At 40.3% G+C, this 12,893-nt stretch overlaps 1 protein-coding gene across 1 annotated transcript in view; it reads left to right on the forward strand.

Moving 5' to 3' along the window:
* PTPRR (protein tyrosine phosphatase receptor type R) overlaps nt 1-12,893 on the forward strand; it is a 205,206-nt gene that overhangs the window by 149,666 nt on the left and 42,647 nt on the right. Inside the window, exons 7-8 of the mRNA XM_044277148.1 lie at nt 7,690-7,876; nt 11,507-11,591. Coding sequence (XP_044133083.1) covers nt 7,690-7,876; nt 11,507-11,591 — 272 coding nt within the window. The remainder of the gene's footprint in view (nt 1-7,689; nt 7,877-11,506; nt 11,592-12,893) is intronic.

Below are 12,893 nucleotides of genomic sequence, written 5' to 3' on the forward strand. Positions count from 1 at the left end.
CTCTGCTGACATGAAGCCAGATTCTCTGTTACGGGACCTCTCTCCTCTGCCTGTGTGTGTGCTGGGCCTAAATATATGCCAATGGACTGTTGCAGTGGTGGCTGACGTGAAGCCTCATTCTCTGCTATGACATGCAGACTAATTCTCTGCTGACATGAAGACAGATTCTCTGTTACGGGACCTCTCTCCTCTGCCTGTGTGTGTGCTGGGCCTAAATATATGCCAATGGACTGTTGCAGTGGTGGCTGACGTGAAGCCTCATTCTCTGCTATGACATGCAGACTAATTCTCTGCTGACATGAAGACAGATTCTCTGTTACGGGACCTCCCTCCTCTGCCTGGGTGCTGGGCCTAAATATATGCCAATGGACTGTTGCAGTGGTGGCTGACGTGAAGCCTCATTCTCTGCTATGACATGCAGACTAATTCTCTGCTGACATGAAGACAGATTCTCTGTTACGGGACCTCTCTCCTCTGCCTGGGTGCCGGGGCCTAAATATCTGAGAATGGACTGTTCCAGTGGTGGGTGACGGGAAGCCAGATTCTCTGCTATGGAACCTCTCTCCAATTGATTTTGGTTAATTTTTATTTATTTAATTTTTATTTTAATTCATTTCCCTATCCACATTTGTTTGCAGGGGATTTACCTACATGTTGCTGCCTTTTGCAGCCCTCTAGCTCTTTCCTGGGCTGTTTTACAGCCTTTTTAGTGCCGAAAAGTTCGGGTCCCCATTGACTTCAATGGGGTTCGGGACGAAGTTCGGATCGGGTTCGGATCCCGAACCCGAACATTTCCGGGATGTTTGGCCGAACTTCTCGAACCCGAACATCCAGGTGTTCGCTCAACTCTAGTCACGGGGTCAGTGGTATCTTCTGTTTCCATATGTCTCTGATAAATAACGCAATCCTCTCCCACAATGCCGAGGAGTGTGGACATGTCCACAACCTATGGAATAGGTCCGTGTTGGGAGTTAGACATTTAGGACAGCTAGTTAATCTATCTGGTCTATCCGCCGTTCGGGGGAGGTCAAAGGCCTACACTGCATTATGCATAATCCTGAAATGTGTATCCCTCCAGGTTTCGTTCAGTATGGCATTGCTCATGAAGCCATATCCCCTAATTATTTTATCACCTGCTTCTTGATCCCCCAGAATTCTACTCCATGTACTAAAAGCGTGTGAAGGCACACCATCACCAAGAACCTCCCTGATTTGAGAGCACAGTGAGGAAATTGATTCTGGGCCCGAGCCTCTATTAAGGATCTTATTAAACCTGTTTGGTTGAATTTTATTAGATACATTGACCAATCTGACAGTGAGGAAGTCCTTGACCTGTGCAAATTGAATGGCTTATAAAGATCTTAGGTTATATTGCCCTGTAATTTCCTGTTGAGTAACCACTGTCCGTCAGTAGCATGCATCATGTGTTGGGCAGTCATAATCCCCTTGTCCCTCCATTCCCTGAAGAGATCATTAGATCTCCCTTGCTCAAACTCTGGGTGGTTCCATAGAGGTAAGTATTTGGAAATTCTTTTGCTAAGGTCAAAGAGTTTCCTAAGGGTCCTCCATGTAGCCCATGTGTGTCTGAACACCACTGAGTCCCTGAGATGCACAGGTAGGTAATTTAGGCTCGTATGTATTAGAGTACAAGGATCCCATGGGAAGCAAAGGTTTTCTTCCAAAGTGAAATCTGAGTGAAAAAATTGGATCTGAAAATCCAATCTATGATATGTCGGAAGAGACAGGATAAATTGTATACTCTAACGTCTGGCAGATTCGTACCCCCCTTAGGCCTCAAGGCCATAAGTTTTTTCATAGCTATCCAGGGCCGCTTGCCTGGCCATATAAAGTGGCATATTGCCTCATATAGTTTAGAAATATCAGCATGTTTGATTAGGAGGGGTAGTGTCTGTAGCGGATATAAGAGTTTTGAGAAACTCATCATTCTGACAAGATGAATTCGTCCTAAAAGCGATAAAGGTAGATTCTGGCATTTTTGGAGCTCTTGATTTATTTTCCTAAGTAAAGGGACATAGTTGAGAGAGTACAAGAAGTCGGTCTTATGCCCTAATTTAATCCCTAGATAAGTTATATTATTTCTCACTAACGGTATGCCGCAGAGAGTAGCATTTGGGTCAGGTTTACCCCCCTTCAAGGTTAATACTGCACATTTTGTAAATTTTAATCTGAACCACGAAAGTGACCCAAATTCTGTTATCTTATCCAATACCTTTTGTAAGTCTCTCCTGAGGTGCTCCATAAACAGTATAACATCCATCCTCAGATTTTTTTTCCCCATGCTACTATGTTCTACTTGTTCAGCATTTCTGGCATTGTGCACTCTACCCTCTCTTAGTTCCTTTGAGCCCTCTTCCGTCAAGGGTGCCAGTTAAAACTCCTGGGTCATCACTATTTCATTCCTGGAAAAGCCCTTTAAAGGGATTGTCCCACAAAAAATATTTTACCGTTTTCAAACCAGCACCTGGATCTGAATACTTTTGTAATTGCATGTAATAGAAAAAAATTTGTATAGCCACTGGGTTATTCAGTAAAATGTACCTTTATAGTGCCACTTAATTTCTTATTTCTTTGACCTACTTAATGAGATGGCCACACATGCTCAGTTTCATCTTTCAACTGCCTCCTGAGACGTGATAGGGAGAGTATGGACACGCCCCTTAGCTGCAGCAGAAAAGACACCCCCCTTGAGCTGCCAGCTTGATATAAATGTAGCAGAAAAATGAATGGGGAGATCTCTGGATCCATGTGAGGTAGCTTTGTTAGAAAGAGATTGTCATGGACTATATTTTTTACATTATTCATGGGATAACTCCTTTAAGTTGGCTATATACATCCCCTCTTTTCCCCATGAAAAATGATGCATTCTGCAATGGAATCTCCTAACAGACCCTCTGAACAGAATCTAAGACCTCATGCACACAGCAAAACAGAATGCAAGTAACCTGTACTATGGTGCTCTGAATTTCAGTAGCTCCATTCTGTGGAGCCCTAGGTACAATCTAGAATTCAGAATTTAAAAAACACAGAGGTTAAAAAACAGAGGTTAGGTAGAGCTCCATAGAAGTCTATGGATGCCATTTATAGGTTCATACAAATCAAAAGTTGGATGGAGCTATAAAGTGCCATGTGTATGAAACCTAAGAGTCACCTTAATTTTAGCATTATTTTGATCAGTTAAAAAAAATTCAAACTCAGTTTTAGTTGCTCATGTTGCATGAAATATCTTCAGAAATATTAAAACTGTGCACTTTTTGGATTTTAACAATCGTACTGTGATAGCGAGTACATGATGGGTTAAGAGCTACACAAAGAATTGAGAGGAATTGGATCAGTGTGAGGTCGATGGTGATGGAGATAACATTTGATCAGTGGGTTAATCTGCAGGAAATGATGAGGTTGAATAAGCATCCAATGTTAAACAGTCCGTTTCCCTGGCGGTGTCATAAAGTGTTGCATAGGGTTGAAACAGGAACTAGTTGGCAATACATAAGAAAGTGTGATTAAAGAGGGAAAGCTGAAATTGCTCTTATGTCAGCTGCTTTCCGCCACAGGATGTAAAGCAATTCCTGTCCTCCCTAGATACTGATTGCTTGAAGCTTAGTCTAGAAATACTTGTCAAGAGAGTTTCCTTAGCTCAGGGTGACCTGCTGAGTTGGTAGAGCATTCAGATATGGAACTCAAGAGGGTTAAGCCATCTAAATAGTATTTAAATAATTGCATTGAAATGTAAAGATGTCTAATCATTAGCTTGGAACAGTTTCCATGGCTAATATTGAAGGTAACAAGGCTCTTATTTCAATTGCAGTAGTCGATTTATCACAAACTGGACTGATTGTTAGCATAGGTTTCTACTATGGGTGTAACTGAGATCTGTCATTCTGAAGCCTACAGGATATACATTATACAAACTACTGTGTGAGAATTCATCCAGCTAGGAGAGGCATGGACATGACATGAGTAGGATGGTCTTTCTGATTCTATATATTACTTTAATGGATTTAGTAAGATATTTCCACATTGTTCGCTGCTGATTCTATTGGAAGATAAATTTATGTTATTTGCTGATCTCACTGAGGGCAGCATAAAATGGTGACAGAAATGCTGATGTCAGCGGTGTGTCACACATCAGCTAAAAGTAAGTGGTTGCTGAGAATGAGCATCATAATCATTACAGCTCAGGCCTTGAAAAGAGTCAAATCTACATGAGAAGAGTCCTGGTTATTGATAATCTCCTGCCCTCCTGCCTATCTACTGATAATTTGCAGTTCTCTCCTAGAGAGAAAGGGAGAAAACTAGGTAGAAGACTGTCAGTCATCAGCAGGTGGGCAGGAGAGCAGGAGATTATGAATAACCATGACTCTTCTCAGGTGGCCGGGACTCTTTTCCAGGCCCATCTGCAATGATTGTGATGTTGGTTCTCGGCAACCACTTACTTTTAACTTTTAAATGACAGACCGCTGAAATCAACTCACCCGTTGGTATGGGTAGCATAAAGTTGATGACAGGTTCCCTTTAATTCAAACTGATTAAAAGCTGTAAATACTGTACAGATCTGTTCACTTCACATTTTTGATCCGATATCATACCACGTAATATACGTGTTTTACTGGATACTGTTGTATGGAATAGTGTAGTCTACCATGGTATTAATCCGTACATTTCTTTCATTGATACTATTTTGGCCTCAATTGGGCTAAGAAAGCCTATGAATGTGGTTAGCAGTTGCTTCAGGAGCCTTCCCACCATATATACGCTAAGTGGAATTCAAAAACGTGATGTGAACTTTTTCAAATCCTTTTCATTTGAATGTTCATGATGCATGCACACAGATGATTGATCATTCATCATCCTAATCCTAAAAACTATTCAGACTTTGGGATCAATGTTATGTATAACCAGAGGCAAAGCTATTGTGGAAGCAAGGTGAAGCTGCTCCTACGGGTCCCGAACTGAGAGTGTGCCAGCCCGGCAGGAGGGCCAAAAGATTTTATTGTCTGGCCCCCTCAACAGTATTATACAATGACATTATATACAGGGACATGACATACAGTATATACATGTAGGAATCGGACGGAGCCGCTGCAGGGCCTGGTCTGAGAGAGCAATCTTGACTAGCTGGGGTTGCATAATAGCAGGGTGCTGCAAAGAAGTTGTTGGGGGGAGAGCTATTTAAATATATCTTGTAGGGCCCAGTCAGTTCTAGTTACCCCACTGTCTATAACCTAGGGATATATCTCCTGCTGTGCTTCCATTGTGTTACATGAAGAACACTACATGAACTAACAGAGGTGTAACTTGAATGTCTTCGGGCACAATGAAAAATCTCTAAAGGCGTCTCCCAATTATCTCACTTCATTTAAAGTACTGATCTCCCCATATTGTGCAGAAGGACCTCTTGGACCACAACCTTTGCCATCCTATACTTATGCCCCTGTAGACAAGTCTTTGAAGAGAAATGTTCTACATTAATACATAACCAATGTATGCCATAGAGTACAAATATCAGGAATGGATCGTAGAAGGAGAGAAAGCATAAAGGACAGATACGACTTTACTTTAATTCACTCCTGGTTTTGACTTCCAAAAATGCATGCAGAAACCTGACCATGTGGCTGTACCCTAAGGATTTTTTTTTCACACTACCATTTTGCTTTCTGTTATAGTCCATCTGAAGCATATTTATGTGATGTTTCTATTTTGTGGCTGTCAGGAAACAACATGTTGTAGTCTACAATGGAATATTAGAATTGCCACAAAGAAATTGAAATACAAAAAAACATATGTTAAGGCACCAGGGATAATGTAGCGCAAGATTATTTTATCTGAAGAGCTTGAAAAAATGGAGGTATACATTAGTAGACCATTAGCAGTATTCCTATTTAATGAGTGTCTTCCTCCCATCCGGTCATTGGCTTTTGGAAGTCATCACTACCCAGCTATCAGAGACAGAGTAGACACTATAGGGTGACCTCATTAGAGGAAGTTACTCCCTGTTTGGACATTCCAAACCTATAGGAGCATTCAGTTTATGAAAGCATCAATTTTCACACATATGCATACCTACAGTGCCTAGTTCAACACTCTGGGTGTGTAGTTTATATAGCTGCAGAAATATTACAGTCATGATGTGTGATGAAGAACATGAACTGTTGCGTGACCTAATAGCCATTTGTCTCAAATGTAATTTTCACAAGTTTATGTTATTTTAATGAATTCAAAATAATATTATTCCATGATAGGGACACATTGTTAAGAAATTTAGCAAAAGAACGTATGCAACAAGAAACACATTTTTGGTGCAATGTATACTTTCACTGTAATACTTTTGCGCTCCTAGTAGACTGCATTTACTTAATTTAGAGCAGCAATAGATAATAGTGTTTGTTTTTTATTAGTGATTGCACATATTAGAATTCATTAATAAATATGTGTAGAGTAGGTGTAGAGATGAGTAAAATTCTTGAAATTCGTTGCGGGGGTCAATTTTAATGAATCCATCAGCAGATTTGATTCAGTTATGGATAAATTTGTTTGAAATCGTAAGTGCTCAGATTGCCCTGAACAATTGTGTATGACTGTCACAGCTTGGAGGTAGTTTGCCGTGACACTTTCGCTGGGCATGCTGGTTGCCAGTGGCAACGTGTTGTTGTATTGCATGCGGGTGTGCTTTCCCTTTAAAGCTGTTGCCCTTCCATTCTGGTGTGCACGGGGTTAATATGTGAGCAAGGTGGAGCTGGGTGTGGTCTTAGGTCTCTTCATATACTGTTGCTGTGAGACTGCCTTCGGAAGAGGGAGCTGCAAGTATTGCCTTCCATTCCTGGGATACTTGCTTGTCCTCCGGAGGGAGGGTGAAAGGGGAGTTCCCTTAACGGCGCGGTTCTTGGTAACAGGTGTTGCCATTCTTGTGAACCATTGCTTGTATTGGTGTGTCCCCTCGTTTATTCTCAGTGGTTTCTTGCCCTTGTGCTTGTTGCTGGCGGCATTCCTTTAGTGTACTGGCTGTGTGCTGGTTGAAGAATTTTTGCTGGCAACAGTCTTGAGTGTAAACTTTCTCTGAGAGGGACGTGGTGTTTGGTATGGTCTCTCCTGACTGTTGGCTGGCTGCCAGGGGCCTAGTTGGTGGTTCTGGCGTGCTGGTGGCATTTTTGAGGGACGTGCTGACACAGATTCTGTACTTTAAAAGCACTTCCCTCAATACTTCCAGCCATAACCTTTTGTGTTGTGTGACTTGCTGTCGCATAACACGTCACTGTGTAGCCATAACCTTAATTATAACATGCTCCACAAATTATCCCATATTGATGGCAGATTCCATCTTCTCTGTCTGACCTGTAAAATAGAGGCAGTCATTTTGAGAGCTTCATCCGAATCAAATCTTAAACTATTTAGATTTCTTCTGGAATCCAAATTTTTGGGAAATTCAAGACAAACTCAAATTTTTTATTTATTAACTTGCTCATCTCTACAGATTTTAAAAATGATCTGCCTCTTCCCATGACATGACTGTTTTATGCAGAAATATAGAAAATTCTGAAGGGTTCACAAACTGTCAGGCACGACTGTAGAAGACTCTTCTTCACAACATCTTGATGACTGTCCATTTTCATGTGCAGGTAGACCTACTGTACTTTAATAGTTTTAGCAGTAACACATTTTCTTCTATTCCAGGAGAGGTTCCAATGTCTCGCTTACATTGGATATGACTGGTTTAGGAATGGTAGAACCTTTCAATGTGGCTCCAAGACCAAGAGAGAAAGTTGCCATTGAATACCTTCAAACAGCCAGTCGTGTTCTGACCAGACAACAACTCCATGATGTTGTTCAAAGCTCCCATTTGCTTCATACAGAATTCATGGTACGAGTAACTGTCATGGAGGCTTTACCTATTATATTGGGGGTTCCAAGATAGTTTTCTTATATATCAATATGTTAAAGAATGTTTTTTTCCAGTGTTAATGTATTTAGCAACAATCCACAGTGCAACATTTCTTGTTATCTCCAGTTCAGTAGATGTTTCTTATTAAAGATTTCTCTTCTCTGTTACACTTCAAGGCCATATATTTTTCAACCGTACAAACAATGCTAGTGTGCAAACTTCTAAAAGGTGGAAAATGTATCTATCAATTCATCCATTTACCGTATGTATTGCTACAATGGAATGGGAAGCCTTGATACAGAAGGAAATCATAGAACATGAAAGTGGCAAAAACTAGTCAGACTCTTGTGTGGGTGCCTGTACATCTTCAACAGCTGTAAACTGAATGCTCCTTTGCATGTACATTGTATCTATTTCTCACAACTCCTCCATACATATACACTCTCGATTCGACTGAGCATGTACAGTTGAAACCAGAAGTTTACATACACTATATAAAAAAACACATATGCATGTTTTTCTCAATATCTGACATAAAAACAGAATAAACCTTTCCTGTTTTTGGGGTCAATTAGGATTACCATAATTATTATTATTTGCCAAATGCCTCAATAATGAGAGAGAGAATGTTTTAAGGCATTTTTATTACTTTCTGCAAAGTCAAAAGTTTACATACATTTCATTAATATTTGGTACCATTGCCCTTAAACTGTATGACTTGGGTCAAACGTTTTGGATATACTTCCACAAGCTTTTCACAATAGTTTGTTGAAATTTGGGTCCATTCCTTCTGACAAAACTGGTGTACCTGAGCCATGTTTGTTGGTTGCCTTGCTCGCACCTGCCTTTTCAGCTTTGCTTATAAATTTTCAATAGGATTGAGATCAGGGCTTTGTGATGGCCACTCCAAAACATTGACTTTGTTATCCTTAAAGGGAACCTGTCACCTGGATTTTGAGTATAGAGCTGAGGACATGGGTTGCTAGATGGCCGCTAGCACATCCGCAATACCTAGTCCCCATAGCTTGGTGTGCTTTTATTGTGTAAAAAACACGATTTGATACATTTGCAAAATAACCTGAGATGAGTCCTGTCCCTGACTCATCTCACGTACAGGACACATTTCAGGTTAATTTGCATATGTATCAAATCATTTTTTTTTACACAATAAAAGCACAGAGTGCTATGGGGACTGGGTATTGCGGATGTGCTAGCAGCCATCTAGCAACCCATGTCTTTAGCTCTATACCCCAAATCTAGGTGACAGTTTCCCTTTAACCCACTTTGTAACCAGTTTGGCAGTATGCTTCGGGTCATTGTCCATTTGGAAGATCCATTTCCGCCCAAGCTTTAACTTCATGGCTGATGTCTTGAGATGTTGCTTCAGTATTTCCACATAATCTTATTTCTTCATGATGCCATCTATTTTGTGAAATGCACCAGTCCCTCCTGCAGCAAAACAACCCCACAAAATGATCTGCCACCCCTGTGTTTCACAGTTGGGATGGTGTTCTTAGACTTTCAAGCTTCTCAATTTTTCCTCCAAACGTAACAATGGTCATTATGGCCAAAAAGTTCAGTTTTAGTTTCGTCAGTCCACATGGGATGTCTCCACAAATATAGGTCTTTGTTCCTGTGTGCATTTGCAAACATTAATCTGGCTTTTTTATGTTTCTTTTGGAGTAATGGCTTCTTACTTTCAGAGTGGCCTTTCAGCCCATGTTGCTACAGTACTCGTTTCACTGTGGATATTGACACAATCTTACCAGCTTCCGCCATCATCTTCACAAGGTCTTTTGCTTTTGTTCTTGGGTTGATTTTCACATGTCGGACCAAAGCACGTTTATCTCTGGGACACAGAACCGGTCTCCTTCCTAAGCGGTATGATGGCTGGACATTCCCATCTTGTTTGTACTTGTGTATAATAGTTTGTACATATGAACGAGGCACCTTCAGGTATCTTGAAATTGCACCCAAGGTTGAGCCAGACTTGTGCAAGTCCGCAATTCTCTTCCTGATATCTTGGCTGATTTCTTTAAACTTTCCCATGATGCTTCACAAAGAAACATTGTGTTTCAGGTGTGCATTTAAATACACCCACAGGTGTGTCTCTAATTAACTCAGATGTTGCCAACAAACCTAACAGAAGCTTCCAAACACATGACATCATCATATGGGCAGTCCAGAATTGTTTAAAGGCATAGTAATCTTAGTGTATGTAAACTTTTGACATTGCAGAAAGTAATAAAAATGCTTTAAAACATTCTTTCATTATTCTGGCATTTGGCAAATAATAATTATGGTAATCCTAATTGACCAAAAACAGGAAAGGTTTATTCAGATTTCATGTCAGATATTGAGAAAAACATCAATTTGTGTCTTTTTATATAGTGTATGTAAACTTCTGGTTTCACCTGTATGGGTTTTCAATAGGGAGAGAGGAGAAAGCTGCTGCCAGACACTTCTGGAGTTGGCTTATCTTCCAGAATACAGTAATTAGAAAAAATTAAATTCACCCGATTCTCCAAAGAAGAGTTGGGAACTCCGATACACATTACATTTTCAACCAGTGGGGAAGCCTTTAGCTTTTTGGGCCACTTCAGCTACACTAGGAGCTTGCCCAATTTTTACACTAGACATGTTCATGAGACCAAGTGTGAATAGTACCTCACTCAAGTCTTCAGCTCATTCAGCATAGTAAAAGAAATGAGGGCTGGAAAGGGGCAAGGTGATTTGGCAGGGCTTAAAGGGGTGGCCCAGCCTACGATCTGACATCCCCAGTGGATGGAACTAGTGCCCAGATAAAGAAATAAAATCACTCAGCTGTTCAAAGTCCCACTGTTTGTGTGCCACTGCCCTGTTCCTGAACACTTCTGGTCCACGCCAGACTGGAAATGACTGGGTCCTATGACCACTGCGGCCATTTACTGGTCTCAGCACTTACAAGTGCTTGAACTAGCAGTGATGTGCTTCTCAAGTACAAGTGACTGCTTAAGCCAGTGAATGGCCACAATGGTCTCTGGACCAAGCCACTTCCCGTCTGGCAGAGATTGGAAGCAACCGGAAATGGGGCAATGGCAAGGGATTGTCTATAGAGCTTAAGCTGAATGTATGAAGTGTACTGGCTGAGGTTAGCCTGAGCTATGGCGAGTAAATGGCTTTAAAGGTGCTACATGTCCTAAGGAAAATCTCAGTAATAAAATTGTTTATTTTTGAAATTTTCTTGAGTCTTTTGTAACTTAGTCAAATGCCAAAGATTGATATTTGTCGACATTTCCAAAACTCTGTTAAAATAATACATCATATTAAGGGTATGTAAGTCTTCATGTTAGCTACCCTGGATTATTTAGCATTATGGGGACTATCTCCAGTTTTATCATAGTATGGGTATGGGAATGTTACTTATATATTTTCCCTGGGAAGGTAGCTTGAATTTAGGTTTGTGGACCCTTTAAACAATAAAATCTGTATTTTTCGTGAACAATAGCCTGTCTAGACATTTCCACGAGTGTGAACCAAACAATAACTGAGAAAGATCAGCCCACATGACTGACAATATGCAATGTTCACAACACACTTATTCATGTCATTGTTTTGTGTCTTTATCAGGAAATACCAATGAATTTCATGGATTCCAAAGAAATTGATATTCCAAGTCATGGAACCAAAAACCGCTACAAAACTATACTGCCAAGTGAGTTATTTAGGTGGCAGGGACTTCATTTCAGGTTTGAACTGCATCTAAAAATGCTGAGCAGCAAGAAGGTGCTAATTGTATTGTTAGCTTTGCAGATAGACTCCTTTTCACTTCACCCAACCAAACCCCCTACACTACAATGCATAGGTCACATACAGGACACAGCTATAAACCCCCCTCTGTCACATATAATGGATTTTTTGCACCTTTATGATATTAGGACAGCCACCATTTATACAGTTGTTTTCTCTAAAATGTTATATATTATTTTAACCTCCTCCACTCTGCTTAGCTAGCCACTCATTCTGCTTCACGAGCCACTTACCCTCCAGTTGATTGACAGAGCCAGGCAACCTAATTGTTATCTTAACTTGCCGTATCAACTGAATATGTATAAAATTTGGTCAAGTTCAAAACTGGTCATCTCAAAGAGGTGGTGTTTTGTAGAGGTTTCCCCATATAGTATGTGACCACAGTCACAAAAAACAGAAGCCAAATACTAGTTACTGCACATGTACATTATCCTAAAGATACTAAAAAAAAACAGAACATGGCGTATATTGTCCTTGTATTGATAGATAGATAGACAGACACATAGATAGATAGATGGATAGATAAAAAAGAAAACTCCACGGAACTTCCAAACAAAAAAGATCTGCGTTTATTCACCAGATAGCAATGTTTCAGCCCTCTCAATGGGACTTTTCTCAAGCAATGACAAAGATACAATGGTGCCCAAGTCAAATATATATTCACCCCCATGATAATTAATTATCAAAAAGCAATTAGTTTATAAATCAAATTAATACATAGTCTAAATCTAAAAACAGAGATTTGGGATTAACTATGTACTTTCGTGCTGGATGGACTATTATACTCCATACATGGTCACACAGATTTCTTTCGGGTTTGACCTTTTGGATATATTTTTCAGACTGTCCCATGCACCGTAATGGGTGTATGTTGTGACGTACTGAGGGACCATGGCACATTTGATACTACGGTATATATACTCTTCCCCGATTGGATTTGTTGTTTTTGCGCAATTTTTTATTTTGGTGTCTGCTGTACAGGTACCCCACATGTGGACACCCCAACTTGGTTTTGACGCGGTGGAAGCCGTGTCTAACCCGGTGGGAATCCATGTTTGTGGATACAGCGTCCCGTTTGTCTCCAGATATAATGTTTCCTTCATTTACGTTTATATTAATTGACCAATTGGATGGCAAGATATACATGGACTTCCAATATATTACATCGCATATGTAAATAATGATACAGTCTGTGAACAGCGGGCGG

The sequence above is a fragment of the Bufo gargarizans genome, chromosome 2, assembly GCF_014858855.1.
Source record: "Bufo gargarizans isolate SCDJY-AF-19 chromosome 2, ASM1485885v1, whole genome shotgun sequence".
In the NCBI taxonomy this organism is placed as follows: domain Eukaryota; kingdom Metazoa; phylum Chordata; class Amphibia; order Anura; family Bufonidae; genus Bufo; species Bufo gargarizans.